Source organism: Halichoeres trimaculatus, unplaced genomic scaffold, assembly GCF_033239565.1.
Source record: "Halichoeres trimaculatus isolate MK-OKI-2021-1 unplaced genomic scaffold, fHalTri1.1 fHalTri1_scaffold_21, whole genome shotgun sequence".
NCBI classification, from domain to species: Eukaryota; Metazoa; Chordata; class Actinopteri; order Labriformes; family Labridae; genus Halichoeres; species Halichoeres trimaculatus.
This window is the reverse complement of record NW_027437199.1, coordinates 4,140,330-4,156,228: the sequence shown is the minus strand read 5'-3', so window position 1 is coordinate 4,156,228 and position 15,899 is coordinate 4,140,330. Positions and strand designations below refer to the sequence as shown.

At 40.0% G+C, this 15,899-nt stretch overlaps 1 protein-coding gene across 3 annotated transcripts; it reads right to left on the bottom strand.

Moving 5' to 3' along the window:
* Window positions 1–1,736: 1,736 nt before the first annotated feature.
* mdm1 (Mdm1 nuclear protein) lies at window positions 1,737–15,220 on the bottom strand. Of its 3 annotated transcripts, none has more exons than XM_074698748.1 (16): window positions 15,027–15,220; window positions 14,317–14,416; window positions 14,039–14,155; window positions 13,580–13,726; window positions 13,402–13,493; window positions 13,169–13,306; window positions 12,752–12,913; window positions 10,913–11,028; window positions 10,741–10,828; window positions 4,695–4,924; window positions 4,464–4,613; window positions 4,077–4,159; window positions 2,637–2,695; window positions 2,301–2,562; window positions 2,150–2,212; window positions 1,737–2,056 (listed from the first exon to the last, which is right to left on the bottom strand). In XM_074698748.1, the coding sequence occupies exons 1-16, from the start codon at window positions 15,042–15,044 to the stop codon at window positions 1,947–1,949; spliced, it is 1,935 nt and encodes a 644-aa protein (XP_074554849.1). In that variant the 5' UTR covers window positions 15,045–15,220; the 3' UTR covers window positions 1,737–1,946. The 3 variants fall into 3 exon arrangements, with proteins under 3 accessions (XP_074554849.1, XP_074554851.1, XP_074554852.1); XM_074698750.1 differs by having other exon boundaries at window positions 4,464–4,604; XM_074698751.1 differs by having other exon boundaries at window positions 10,741–10,783.
* Window positions 15,221–15,899: the final 679 nt, after the last annotated feature.

Below are 15,899 nucleotides of genomic sequence, written 5' to 3'. Positions count from 1 at the left end.
TGAAGTGATGAGAAAGAAATACGGTAAATCTTGTCACTTCTAGTTGTAAAAGAGTTGTTTACTTCTACAAATTCATTAAAGCTGGTATAAACCAATCATTGCCTTTTTACAGTTTATAGTTTGCAGTTTCATTTAGCAGATGCTTTTGTCCAAAGTGATGTACAACACAAGCAAGAATTTAGACAGAAGGAAAGCCTAGTTAGTGCGACAAAGTGCTACAAGTTTTTCGGCTGCAGGTGCTGCCATGAAGTGCAGGATTTTTGTTTATTTTTTTTTATTTTATTTTATTTTATTTATTTATTTTTATTTATTTATTTATTTATTTTTATTTAATTTAATTTAATTCAATTTATTTATTTATTTATTTATTTTTTGGGGGGGGGGGGGGGTAGAATAATCAACAAGCCAACAAACCACAATAATTTCTGCAACAGTATACTTCAATCTTAAACAACATTCAGTGATTAGTGCTGAAATCACTGAATGTTGTTGAAGCTGAGTCTTACACCCTCTGACTCATTCTCCCCCTGAGGACAAAGAGGAGAAGGGTCAGATTAAGGGCCTAAGTGTTTCCTGATCAAATGAGTCTTCAGACATCTCTTAAAGTAGAAAGGGACTCTGTGGATTGTATAGAGTTAGGTAATTCATTCCACCATTTGGGAACAACAGAGGAGAAGAGTCTGGCTAGTGATTCGGAGCCGTGCTGGGCTGGGAGCACCAGGCGTCTTATACAGGCAGAGTGTAGTGGACCAGAAGGAGTGAAGACCTGGATCAGGGACCGCAGGTAGGCACGAGCCGTTCTTGTCACTGTTTGATAAGCCAGAAGAAGAGCTTTGAATCTGATTCGAGCTGCTACTGGAAGCCAAAATCACTGAGATAGTAATTACACACCGCTTTAATTTTAGGAGTTAGGTACAATCTCTAAGATCTGTATTTCAAATACAGCTTTGGTAAGTTCTTTGTGTGTTTAATTCTTCAGTAAATCTCCAAGCAGAAAATCCTGAATTAGAGTTTTCTTGCGAAACTGTTTTTCATCTGCTAAGGTTGATGATGCTGATGGATTAATCCATTTCTTATTGATTCTTAACAGGAAGTGGTTTCTGATACCCATCCCTAGTCAAACATGGCGTGCTGATTCTTGGACAAGTAACTAATCTTCCCCCCTTCATTTCTATTCCTCTGTTTGTTTGATGCTTTTATTAAGTGTTGCTGAAAAATCTCTTTTATACCAGAGAGGAAAAATATGAAAAACGGTGTAAACACAAGCTGCAAAAACAAACATGAGACTTTATTGTTTTCTTTAAGAAATGTGAGACATTATCCATGACAAATTCAGAATTTAAAATCATGACTTCATCATTTTTCACACACTCTTTCTGTGATTCACGCGTGTGTTGTCACTTTTCTTTTGGGCAGCTCATTCACACACGCTTACACACACACACACACACACGTTACTATGATGAAATCAGAGGCGAGCCCACACCCACACTCTCTGTTTGCTCTGTGTGATCTTACCTGTATGTTGTGATGTTGGGAATTCACAGGTCATTAGTTCATACATGACTGCCTGTGTGTGTGTGTGTTCAGTGTTTGCACAGCGTCTATAGAGTGAGCCGTCTCCAGGTGATCTGTGTCTGACGTCAGTCATTTCTAAGTGCTTAGGAAAGAGTGTCAGGTGTTTGTTTTTGTTTTTTTTTAAGTCTGGAAAAGTTTGATAAAAAGACAAAGATGTGTTTTGTTTGTCAAATGTGTGACTCTGATTTCAGTATCAGACACAATAATTAGCATAAAATCAACATAATTCCTACATTTATAAAAATATCTATGACAAACATGAGAAACTAGCTTAAACTAATTTAAATTAATCTATAAAAATAAATTAATCTGACGATGATTTGTACAGCAGTGATTCAGTAACACGATTGCGTTTAGGAAACCAGACGTCATCTCTTCCCCCAGAAGCTTTCTCGTCTCTTCTGAGCACGCTCCAACACAGCAGACGCCATGGAGCAGGAAGCTGCAGAGCGCCATGACATCACAGAGAGCCGGTCATCTGAAGAGAAGAGGATGATTTTATCGTTTTGTTTCTGACTGAGAGACGGGTATTTTTTTTTCTAATGAGCAGATTAAGTTTGTTTTAATTTACCTTCGTCTGAGCCGCAGCCTCCACCTGGACATGGAGCCTCTCTGAACCTCAGACCCAGCTCACCTGAGGACACACAGGTACGCTATGTCAGCTAAAGTTTGACTCCTATAGTTTTTAACTCAATCTAACATAATAAAAAAGTCGACCCCACCGTTATGTTGGAAGTCCGGATGTCTCAGAGTACCCTGGAAACCGTGCAGAGGGGGCGGAACCAAAGGGGGCGGGGCTACAGGAGAAGGATTTGTCTGCTTCATCCTAATTGGTTTAGAAGGTGGACTTCCTGCTGCCTTGTGTGGAGGGGAGGGGGCTGCTGGAGAGTGTTGGGAGTGGCTATTATTCGACCACGCCTCCTTTGGTTTGCTCGGCGGTGCTGGCTCCGCCCCTTCTGCCATGGAAACAGCTGAGCTGGATCTCTGAACAGGAAACACACATTCAGTTTTATGACATTAATTCAAAACATCGATGAAGAAACATTCAGTGACATCACCTGTTTGTTGGGAGAGGAGCCGCCACTGCTTCTCAACTTTCCCACAAGTATAGCGCCTCCTGGTGGAGGGACAAAGAAAACAAAGTTAAGATAAAGGTGCTCTTAAACTGCAGGGACACTCCCCAGGAACTAGAGTGTTTTAAAGGAACTATGTGCTATTTGAAAGATTGAAACAGATGTTGATAAATGACTTTACTACCCAAGCATGATCCAAACCAGCACAGGCTGACTTGTCTTCATGCTAACATGCTAACTGGGATGCATAAAATGATGCTAGCTTAAAAGCTTTAATTGGTTTTGAAGCTAAAACTCCCCCGTCACAGTCGCAGCCATTGGTAGCAATTACAGCCAGAGTCTGCACAGTAGAGACTGTGAGGGTTTCTGGGAGAATCTGAGTGGAGCCGAGTGGCAAAAGTATTTTTTTTTTTTTTTCTTTCGAGAGTCTAATCACTTCTTGGCTCTACCTTCGGACATATTTTACAATCCCTAAAAAAAATACACGAGAACAGCAGCTGTCAATTGTCATTAAACGTTATGTAAAGCCTTGTTTTTAACCTCTTATAACTAATGAAAACGAAACTTTTCTGAAAAAAGAGGACTTGGATACAAGACAGCCAAATAATATCTTCAAACCACCACAACAATCGGACGTGAGAAACATTTCTACCAGGAGTATTCATTTTTCAAAGTTTGACCACAGCCCATCTGGAATGACTGGGGAGATGGATTTTTTAACCTATATTGCAGCCAGCCACCAGGGGGAGCAGTTTTTGGCGACCTCACTTCAAGCCCAGCAAGATGAAGTCAATTTTTTTTAAGTCTATGATATCCTCTGACACTTTCAGCTGAAGGTCTCCAGTTTACAGGGTCACTCTTTAAACTGGAACACCTGACAGAGGGAGCTGACAGAGACACATTCACACTATAAGGCTCAGAGAAGACCATTGGTTAGGAGGAACTAAACCAAGTCCATCACAGCTGGGGGTCATCTTAATGTGGATTGTGGAAAAGTTGTTACCCCAGAACTGAATCTAGACCCTAGTTCAGACGTTCAAATTGAAAGTAGTTCCAGGGGAAAGTTCCTGTGGTTGAAAAAACAGCTGACAATGGGCTCTGAAACCATTCAGTTCCTGGGTGAAAAGCAAGCAGTACCTGTAGTCTGGATTTTAAATATGAAACAAACAATTTCAGTGAACAAAACATGCAAATATTAAACCGGTTGATCAAGAATTAAGAGCAGGACCTGGAACGCTCTGAGTCTTTTTTTCAGAGGTGTGAGGTTGAGAGGATGAGGATGAAAAACAGATTTATCCAAAACAAATTCAAATATTTTCTTCTTCTTTTTACTTCAGCTCATGAGTTTTATGGTTGTGTGTTTGTTTGTTGAAATGACAGTTAATCCAGGACGTCACGTGTTAGCTCATGTTTCTGTGTGTGTACCTGTGGCAGGTGTGGTGAGGTCATGGTGAGTTCTCTGCACAGGTAGAAGCTTCAGCCTCGGAGTCGGTAACCGTCCCTCTTCCCTACACACACACACACAAACACACACACACACACACACAAACTCTGCATCAGTTCCTGAGAAAGCCGTGTGGTTGCACATTAACTGTGAGTGAGTTTCACTTTTTCATATATCAATAAATCTGTCGTGTCAGCTTGAGGAGATTTTTTTCCTCGGTATGTTGAAATCCGCCTCCTTCACACACCGGCACACGTGTTAACTGTGCTTCATGTCACAAAGCTCATGTTTCATTAAAGCTGGGACACGTTGGCAAAAAATTCCCAAAATTGCGTCAAAAAAGTCGACTTTGGAGGAGAAGCTCTTACTCATCAGTCTTTTCCTCCTCCCCCTCCTCTTCTCCCCAGGCCGTTCGTCTCTCAGACGCAGGACTCGGAGGTGTTCCTGCTTTGTTCTGTGTGTTTCTGCTCATGTTTTCTTCCACGACAGAGGATCTCTTACTGGAGTGGCTGGAGCGGCTGAGCAAACAAACAAAAACAGAGAGATTAGAGTTCAGCTCAGACAGTTTTTATCCAGTCTTTCATTTGTTTCTCTCTTACCTGGGCAGCTCCAGAGCCTCCACATGAGAAGTGCTGCGGCTGTCCGGATCAGGACAGGGGTCAGAGGTCGGGCGTGGGCTGGGCGGGTCGGCAGCTGAGTCGGAGGTGGTGTCCGTGGGCTCCCACAGAGCGTTGTGATCAGAGAGCAGCTGGCTCAGGTGATCCCTGGGGAAATGAGTCCCCCATGCGCGCTGGCGATACGACAGAGCCTTCTGCCTCAGCTCTGTCACCTGCAGGAGGGCAACGTCAGACCGAGGGTCTTCAACCTGCAGCTCTGGAGCCTCATGCGGCACTTTGACTCCTTTTTGGTGGCTCTTTTGGCTTAAAAAACATTATTGTAATAAAAATTTATTTTTTGTGAAAATGATTGTTGGAAATTAATTTAACTTAATTTTGATTTATTTTATTTGATTTTTTTTTTTTTGCAAATTAAATTTCAATTTGAGTTTGGCATAGTTTTTACATTTCAAATATATTTTTTTGGATTTTGCAATTTTTTTTGCCATTTTTGCAATTTTTTTTTGCCATTTTTGAAATTTTGAAAAAAAACATTTTTAAGGTTTTGCAAATTTCAGATTTCTTGTTAATTTCTGCAAATTTTTGCAAATTATTTAAATCTTATTTTTTTAGCTTTAGCAAAAAGTTTCACATTTCTGAAAAACAGTTGAATTTTCTTTGCAAATTTTGGAAATTTTATAATTTTTGAAACTTCACAAATTTTGCAATTTTATGAAATTTATGTCAAAATATTTTTTATATTTTTTTTAATATCTGCAAATATATTTAAAAATAAAAAAATAAGACATGACATGTACAATTTTAAAAACACAAAAAAATATTTGTTTAGATAATTATTCACTAGATTTTTACTTAGTCTAGAATTTTATACACGTTTTGTCTTTACTGTGAAGATAAAGTAGATTTTGTGGCTCCCAAATGACTTCAGGTGAGCTGCGGCAAAATTGTTCTTACTAAAAAAAAATTTCTTCCTTTTTTTTTTAGAAAAGTCAGACATCTGACTTTTTTTCTGAGAAAAAAATGGTAAAAAAAAAAGGACTTTTTTTTTCCACAGTGGCCTGATCCTCTTCTGTAGCAGTGACATCAAAAGCCACAGAAAGAGAAACAATTATTTTAGATTCAGTTTGAGTAACACTTTCAGATTAAATCATCTGCAATCATCTCACAACTCTTAATCTGTTTTACAAATAAAGAAAAGCCTACGACTCAGAAAACCATGAATGAAAATCATGAAACTGATGAAGCTCAGAAACAACCTGCTGACTGTTTCTGATTGATTTTCTGCTTTAACCACACTGACACAGTTTAGAAACAGTTTCCTCTTTACTCTCTCTTCTCGCTCAGTTTTGAACCAGTTTGTTGATGACAACACAAACTCCTCTTCTGAATCTGCACACGACAAAAAGCAAACGCTGGAACTGCTGAGTGTCCTCAGATTTGAAGTTCTTGATATAATTTCTCCAAAGTTGTCAAACTGCTTCATCTTCCTTTGATCAGCTCAGCTTTGAGGTTTGATTCTTCCTGTAGATTCTGGTAAACCCAGCAGAAACCCGCCCCTGACCCCGGGCCAACCCTGGATAACCCCTGTGTCCTGTTTTCTAACCTCAGCCTGTCTGAGGGGCAGGGACGAGCCGTAAGCCTGACGCTCTGACGCTGCACTTCTCTGCTCCAACTGTCGCTTTGAGGCTGTTTCCTGTGACGTCGGCTGACAAACCCCCCTCCACACACACACACACAGACGGACACACACACACGCAATAGCTTACAGACCCACTGCAGGGGATGGAAAGTTAACCAGACCCTCTCACATCGCCCACCTGTTCATTGATCTTTGCAGGTTGATTCATGTTCGGAAACAAAGTGTTCGACTTTTTCTCTTCACCTCCTTAAGAAAAAGCTCATGCTGTGCAGGAATGTAAGCACATGCATCTCAAGAAAATAAACCTGCAAGAAAACACGTAATGTCCACTTTATTCAGCCGAATTCATTTAAAGTTATGTGTCCTCCAAAAATGTGACCTTTGTTGTCTTGTTTTAGTATTTTGAGGAGAATATGAAAGCATCAGAAATCAGAAAAAGAGTCTCTCCGAATTGAGGTTATAGAGCATAGGTATAAAAGTAAACATAATAAAAACTGTTATTAATTTGTTTGTGTGTGAATAGAGCTCTTCAGTTTGTGCAGGATGCTGCAGAGACAGTGTGTTAAACTGAGCATGTGCAGATAAAAAAAAGAACAACAACAAATGCCTGACTTAAAGAGAATCAACAGTTCATGAGCCCATCCTGGAAATCTGATTTTTTTCTTAATTCTGGTGATTTTCATCCTCAGTGCTCTCTTTTCTCTGCCTCCATCGTTCACTCAGCGTTGAACACACGAGCTGCTACCTGCACATGGTGATGTGGGGTTTTCCACCTTTAACCACCAACATGAAAGAAAAAAGCGGCGCCCACAGAAATTCTGAGTTTCTGAAGTGCAACTACAGCACGTTTCTGCTGCACGCAACTCTGGGAATTATGTTGTCCTGTAAGCAAAACTTCTACGAGCAAATAAGAATGTGTGATGTTCAAAGCCTGATCTGCACCCAGTGTCAGATGTGTTCATTGTTGTCATAGTTAATAAAATGCATGACTGAAAAACTCTAGTATTTTAAGTTCTGTGTTAAAAACTTCTTCTCTGGTTTCATGATTTCCACATTTGATTTTCGTAGCTGCAATTCGCTCACAGCTTCAGAAAAGATTTGAGTTGGTTCCTTCATGTTGGTTTCTGAGTAATTTAAGTTGTTTGTAACCACTGTCATATTTAAGGATGCACTCATGCTTAGAGATGAGGTACTGTTATAGGTAATTCTGACCAAATTCTGTCAAAAGTACCGGGTACCAACTCATGTAAATCATAAGGTACCATGTTGAGGTACCTAAATGCATCCTTGTGGCTGTGAGGGAGTGGAAGAGTAGGCAGTTTTCCATGCTGGACCTGAACGCAGCATTGCAAGGTTATATATTGAAGAAAAAAATATGTGTAATTAAAAAAAATACATTAAAAAATTGAATTTTTTTGCCACATAAACACAAAAAAGTACTGAAAATTGGTACTATTGAGTACCGGTACTGATTGCCAGGTACCAGGCATTAGTACCGTATTGTTCCAAATGTAAAAGGTATCCATCCCTACTCACACTGAACTTACATTATTACTTGATCCTGAATGGTCAAAACCATAGACTGTAAATAGAGTGGACAGTGTGGCTCTGCCATTTACCATTGTACAGTTTTGAAGACAAAATACCCCGTCACAGGCGCTGCCATTGAGCAGCCAGAGTCTGTGCAGTAGAGACTGCGAGGGATTCTGGGAGAATCTGGGTGGAGACAGGTCTTTTGAGAGTCTAATCACTTCTTGACTCTACCTTCGGACATATTTTACAATCCCTGAAAAAATTATGCAAGAACGTCAGCTGTTGATCATCGTTAAACGTGACGTGAAACCTCGTTTTTAACCTCGTATAACTAATGAAAAAGAAACTTTTCAGAAAAAAAGAGGACCTGAATACAAGACAGCCAAATGATATCTTCAAATCACCACAACAATCAGACGTGAGAAACATTTCTACCAGGTGTATTAGTTTTTGAAAGTTTGACCACAGTCCATCTGGAATGACTGGGGAGATGGATTTTTGACTGATACCGCAGCCAGCCACCAGGGGGAGCAGTTTTTGTGGCAACCTCACTTCGAGCTGAGCAAGATGACGTCCATTTTTTTCAAAACCTCTTGATCATGATAACTTTCAACAGTAAAGGTGAAACCAGGACCAACCTGGAGACAAATGTTGTATCAAATCAATTTGTGCAAACTAGTCCGACATATTCCCCCTCTGCCTGTTGACACTGTGGCAAAAACTTTTCTCAGGCTGGGGGAAATAAGGACAGTTAGCAGTTAGCACAAATGGCTACTGGACCCCAACATCTCTGAAAGTAAAAAGTGGGGCAACGTCACGTCCTGCAATCCAGGCACGGATTGTGAGAGCTTTCTAAATTGCTGTTCTCTGCTAAAACTCTTCATCATTTAACCATTAAGTTTTTATTTTAGTGTAATGAAGTATCAGCTTGGTGGAAATGATGGAATTTAAGGGGCTACTTACTCTATAAATCAACTAAATTATTTTCTAATCAGTATTTTGTCTCATCTCTTTTCTGTTCTTCACCGGGGAATAATCCAGATTATGCATCATCAGGTAAAAACATCACGCGACCACATTTTGCTGATTCTGATCCTCTGGATTTGTCTCATGTTTCTTTCATCTCGCAGCAGCAGCAGCAGCAGCTTCCTCCTTCCTCAGCAACACTTGAGATCCCTGACAGCGGTGGGAACCTACCTGTGTGTTTATGTGTGTGTTTGTGTGACTAACAGTGCGATGTTTCCCTGAAGTGAAGCTTTGTGGTTTTTACTGCTAACCTTCTGTACTCAGGCTTTCCATCAGCAATACACAGAAACACACACACACACACACACACAGCATTTAGAGAGCTGTCAGCTACACATCACCAGAATACATTTAGATTTACATTTTCTGTAAAGAAACTCAAGAACTTCTTAAGCGGACGTCTTTGAATGAACGGATTTATCATGATGAGAAAATGTGAGAGTTCAAAAAACACATCGAAGGACACGAGACCAGATTAAAGCGATGAAATTTTGCAGGAACAAGGAATATAAAATATTTAAAATTAGTGCATTTGAATTTAATCTGTGTATCATTTGCTCAGTTGATATTCAAATATGAATCAAACACAAAACAGTGAAAAACTGTTTTCTGTTTCAAGCAGTTTTTTAAAGTTTTGATCATCTTTTCTTGACTTTAATAAAGAAATAATCCTTGAATTTATTTTGTTTGTTTTTAATTTTTGAAATGAAAATCACTCATTTTTTTTATTTTAAATGTCCTTCTCTAAACAGACAATCCCCTGCAGGATAAGAAATATCAGAAGTTAAAACTGTTGTTTGTGGATCAAAATAGTCTGCCTTATAAAAATCCTGTCATATTTCCTCCATAGCGCCCCCTAATGGAGATATGTTCCTTGGTCAGAAGCAGAGTTTGCTGATGTTAATGCGGCACATACCACTACAGACACCTGAGGGACAGGTGAGTTTTGGTTTCATCAGTCGGTGATGATGGAACAAGGATGTTTGATGATAATCTGCCCTTTATTCTGATGTTACGTCTGCTCTCAATTAGACATAAGCCTGGCTCACACTACAAGATTCTCGCCCCGATTTAACCCCGATTCGGTCCTCCCCACAATCGGGATGAAATCTGGTCGGGGACTAAAATCAGCCCTGACGTTTGGCAAAGATTATCTTCTAGTGTGAGCGGTTGACAGATTAATCTCTAGCCCCACGATCGTCTCACAGACTCGTCAGAGCCGCCCCGATAATTTTCAAACATGTTTGATATTTATCTGGATGATTACAACATTCATTCTCACTGAGGATGACAACAGTCGAGAGAGAGAGAGAGAGCCCCCTTACAAGAGATCGGACAACAGACAACAAACACAGGCTGAAAGTGCAACTGAAAGGCTCCGGGTCAGCTGACTGCGCGCTCCACTGGCCCACTCCAGCCAGTTCAATAATGCCTTTAAAAATAACACATAACCACGCCATTTTCATACAGTAGCAAACTGTTGTTTTATCAGTGATTGGTGTGAGATCATGCCATTATTGGCTGATACAGCAACAGTTTCACCTCTGTCCCTCTGCGTGCGCGTCACGGATGAAAGGCTTCTCTCTCCTTCTGTCCCATCAGTGCGCTAAAAACCTCAGATCAAACAACTGAGCACATGTGGAGCATCACTCTCTCTGGTCAAATAATCTTGGTGAAATCCTGTAGTGTGTGCTGGTCAGTATTTTCAAATCTTGTTGTTAGAGTGTGCTTAAGATTTAAGAGAAGATGATCTGTGAAGATTCTCCTTACGTGTGAGATACAGCCCGATTTCAGAATCTTTGAAGATTTTTAAGAACCAAAGACCCTGACCTGAGGAGCGTCACCATCCCTGGCTCCGCCTTCCTCCGGGATCCTGTGGAGAGGAGAACGAAAGCTGGACTCATACTCGGTTGCAATCCTGTCAGACATACAGATGACTTTGTATAAATGTAATAAATCTACACATCATGTGTTTAAAGGAAACATCCGTGTAGAAACACACCTGTGTCCTCTCTGCACCTGTGAAGGAGGAGGTGTGTCAGCGTCCTTCACAGGGGAGGAGACTTTGTCTACGGGGCGGGGCTTCTTCTCTGACTCCTCCTTCCGCTTTTTGTTCACCTGCAGAGGTAAACACAAACAGAACGATGGGAGTTTTACATCTATATCCTCTGAATCTGACCTCTGACCCTGTTGTAGCTATAAGGCTGATATGTTACAGTTTCACCTTTGAATAAAGGATACTTCCAACATTTCCAAATACTTTTCAGAGTCTGCAATGACTCAGAAATCCAGGAGAATAATCTGTCTGAAATTTAGAACATCCTTGCTACTCGTGTTCACAGGATCTGAACTCAAAGAATACGTTTCACAGACTGAGTCCGGTTTTTAGATTTTATCTTTGAGGTTCATCACAAGTTGCACGCCTCTGACTCACTGTGAGTTGTACTCTCGGGTTGAATGGCCCGCTGTGCCGACCTGTAGGCTCACACACTGCAACACTTTTATTCATAAGGTAATTCTGCGTTTTTATTGAGCAGTACTCTTTACGTTATCATGAACTCTTCGTGCTCTCGGTCCCTCAACGCTCAAACAGAAATTGGGAAAAGGCTTTTGGATACTCTGCACCCTCAGCTTGAAAACAGTTTCAGGATGACCTAAAGCTCAAGGAGCTGCTGTCGTTAAATGTTTTTTAATCTAAAATGAAAGACATGGAAGCAGATTCTAAAAAATGTTGATGTTTTATGTTTTAGGTTCCATTTGTATTCCATAATGTTGTGTTAAATATGTGTTAAACTGTTATTTGTCTCTCTTTATGTTTTTCGTCAGTAAATTTGTGTTTTTGCTTTTGCCTGTCTTGGCCAGGCCTCCCTTGAAAAAGATTTTTTTTTTTTTTTCAAACGTATTTTTATTGAACTTTTATAGTGCAAAGCGAAAGTAAAAAATTAACTACATCTTGCAGTAGTATTTTTACAGTACACTGATATAAGGACAGATACAGCAGATATACAGTTAAAATCAAAACAAGACAAATCAATGCATAACAGACAGACAGACAAAAAATAAATTAATTAAATAGAAAAAATAAAATAAAATTAAAAAAAATAAAAATAAATAAAAAATAAATAAAATAAATAAAAATAATAAAAAATAATAACAATGATCTGGGAGTCTTTGATGTCTATATCAGATATTAGATCATCAGAAAAAGAGGTTTTTAATCTCAAAATTTAGATCACTTTGAATGCAGATAAATTTGAAAAACATATCAAACTAATTAGACACTAAATCTTTGTTTTTATAATTTTGTTTGGAGGGGAGGAATCAGGATTGAACTAGTTGTAGCCTTGGCTAAAGACTGACTGTTAGGTTAGGTATATCATAGACTTGAAGGTAAAAACTGAACCATGCTGTGTGTTTATGGCAGTGAACACTAGGGGGCAGCAGTGGTTTCTCACACAGAAGCATGAACAAGGACTTTAACATTGAAATTTGGTTGTACAGTAAAATCCAGTCTGCACATCCATGACCAAAGAGGCTGCACATGTGATGATGACTTTGACTGCAGAGCTCTGACTGTCAGTGTTTAAAAATTCTGAGGTTACTGACTGATAATTGATGGATTCCAGAGATTTCAAGAGCTTATTGGCTGAGAGCAGAGTGTGATGTTTAGATGTTTAATCTATGACACCAATACTCTATGTTTCATATGATACAGGACTTAAAAACGTTCAAATGTGTCATGAAATGAATGACAGAAGCAGATTTACTGGTGTTCGACAGAGAAATGGTCTCAAAATGAGTGTGAGTGTGTGTGTGTGTGTGTGTGTGTGTGTGTGTGTACCATGTGTGTGTGAAACAGGGGGATCCTCTGCTGTTCCAGGTGCTTCCGGAGTCGGGGTCCCGTGGGTGGTACTGCTCCCTTGTAGCTCCGGTTGTACTCTGTTTCCACAGTAACAGGGTGCTTCTTAAAGGGGGGCACAGACCTGCTGCTGGAGTAGAGTACCTGCAGGGGGAGGGGTCAAAGGTCAGGAGAGCCCAGGACACTCATCAATAACATACATTTTATAAGACGGTAGTAGGAAAGTAGAAATCTGCTACAAACAGAATGAACAGGTGTATTTATCATGACACAGTTAGTGAAATGATCACTGATGGATCGTTCTGGAACTCATATAGCTCCCCCTAGTGGACATACAGGAGAACTGCATGTCCTTCAGAGATCATCATCAGCTGATGTCCTCCAGAGATCATCAGGTACCTGCTCAGCAGTCAGGAGGGGTGAAGCAGAAGTTGTAGGTTTTTTCCAGCTGAACTGTCGACTGTACTCTGACCGGTGAACTCCCGACCTTTGACCTCCAGGCCTCAGCCCCGCCTTCCACCGCAGAGCATGCTGGACCTGCGACAGGGGATGAAGGAGAGACTATAAACGGATATCTGAGTCAGGGTTGGTTTCACACAGACACACCTGACCAAGCAGGCATTTTGGCTGACCTCATTGGATGAAGGAAGCTGACTGTCAGGTGCAGCTGTCGGAGGTCGGCTCAGCTGTGATTGGTCGTCAGGCTTGGAGGGGTGGGGCTGTACTGAGGAGACAGAGTGAAAAGCAGTGTTATGATCAACAATCAGCTAATGTAAGAAGTAGGATAAGTCAAAAAAGGGGAAAATTTACCAGATTTTTCAGCAACTTCTGGTTCTGCTGGTGGTTCAGGGTCTGCTGAAGGTCGAGGTCCCACTGGAGTTTCACAATCTGCTCCTGCACTGGGAGGTGAAGGAGGTTTAGGGGACTCCTTCCTGTTAGCTGAGTGACTCTTGGAAGCTGTTTATGAACAAATTATAGCATTTAAAGCATCCCGTTAGTATCTACAGCACATTACAATGCCAATGCTGTTATTTGCAAACAGGATTGTAATTTCTGTGTCTTTTAAATAAAAATTTGTTTCAGGTATAAATTCAAACATTAAAGAAGTTAAATTTAGTTCATCATACCTTGGTAGGCACAAATATGTTAAGAAACTTTTATATTACTATTCTAATAGCACGGCTGAGCTATTAAGAAGTATGAGATCAGTGTTTGGTTGTGCCTGAAGGTGCAGAGAATTGTTATCCATTTGTTATGAAGGCTTCTTACCAGCAGGGGGAGCTGTTATCCTTGGTTCTGGTGGAAAGATCAGAGAGCTGCAGGACTTGGCAAGACCACCTGGATCCAGCTTCTTCCTGCGCTGAAGACATGGCTCCCTGACGATACCTGAAAGGAAGAAAAGGGGACAAAATGTCACGCAGGTTTTCAGGAAGATGGATGGTTTTTTTTTTTCTCTTTCAGATTCCAGATCATCAACATGTCACACATTCAAGCGATCAAATATAATCTTCTGACTTCAAATTGTGCACATTTGGTTTGCTTCTTACCCATTTGGTCAGAGCGCAGGCCTGCAAATGGGGCGCTGCGCTGAGGAGAAACACTTCTGGACCTGGAGGACCTGTAACTCTTCTGGTATTCACTCTGACACTGAAACATGACACATAAACACACAGATGCTTAAGAAAACTGTCATGTCTTCTCATCTATTTGTTAAAATCTTGTAAACAACACAAGAATAATCTAATTTGATGACACTGTGTAGCCATGAAGATCATGACACATGCTAAAAATATTCCTTACAAGTCAAAGTACCAGTAGAATTGTTTAGTCAACGATTAGTAACAATAATAGCTCAGCTCTGTCTCTGAGCATGCGCAGCGTGAACATGTCTGAGCTATGTGACAGAGTGGAGTAAAAACAGTCTGCATCTGTCCCCGGTCTCCCTGAATTTATTTAGGGCTTTACAAGTTACGTAAGCTCTTTTCATAGTGTTTTCTTATTGTTAAAGTGCCTTAAACTCTCCCTGGTTGCAGATTTATGCTAATAAAGGCTCAGACAATCTGACACTGATTAGCTGGATTATCTGATGAAAGAAGATTAATTAACACCTGACTCTGCAGTTTCGTGTAGTTTTCTGTCCGGTGCTCCGGGATAGATTCATTTACTTATAGAAAAGTCGGGAATTTGCAAAGAGTTAATAAAAACTGTGGTTTGTGTGCTTGGCTAAATGTGGCTAAAGCTAACACCTGTTGCTTACCTTGAAGCGGACGGTCATGTCGCCCTCCAAGAAAACGAAACACGTTCCGGTATCACTCTTTCCTCATTGTGAAACAACCCGAGATAGAAAACCATCTGGTTTCCATCGTTAAGTTAGCGAATTAGCCTGGATAGCGATGCTAACCAGCGCCTTCACCTCTCCTCAGTCTCAGTTACGGGAGCAAGCTGCTGCTGTTGTCATGGCAGCTTTGTCTCCGGCGCATGCGCATTTACAGCAAAAAGGGGGAAGTCGAGGAATGACGTCAGCTGTAAACATGAACTAATTCATCGTTTTCCCTCCTTTTTGGTCATCATTTTCACCAGTTTAATTTGTAGAAACGTAACTTTTTCATCTTTTATCTGTTACTAGCTATAACAATAGTACAGATACAGGTCTAACAGAGTGAAAAGTGTCAAATTTACTTCTTTTTGTCTAATTTCAAGTGACACATCACCAAATAAACAACTATATTCTCCCTTTTCGGAGTTAATGTAATACGTGTTGGAAGACGAAACATGTCTTAGTTATTTTTTTTTTTTCATATTAATTTTTTTTTATTTTTTTATGTCATTCATACGATTTAATTTGCATTTAAATTATTCAATTTTTTTTTTTTTTTGTGAATTAAATTATCTTATGTTACCTGGCAAAATAGGTGCAAATCTTGAACATATAGTCTTTATCAGTGGTTTGAGGTTGTGTAACCGTGTTATCAACAGTTGTATGTATTGTTATATGCTTAAAAAATGTATAAAAGAAAAATGCACAAACGTTGGTCACATTGGTGCACTCTACATTATTTTAAGGGTTTTCTGTTTAATTTAAACTTTTCTCTGCCAAAATTGGACCTTCAACTTTGAAGTTACAAACAAT

Excerpts from the sequence above, each read along its gene's own strand:
- mdm1 (XM_074698748.1), bottom strand. Across the intron at positions 13,494-13,579 it reads AGAAGTTGCTGAAAAATCTG|TACAGCCCCACCCCTCCAAG; the intron begins GTAAATTTTCCC and ends CTGTCTCCTCAG. Across the intron at positions 4,160-4,463 it reads GAGGAGGAAAAGACTGATGA|GGAAGAGGGACGGTTACCGA; the intron begins GTAAGAGCTTCT and ends GTGTGTGTGTAG.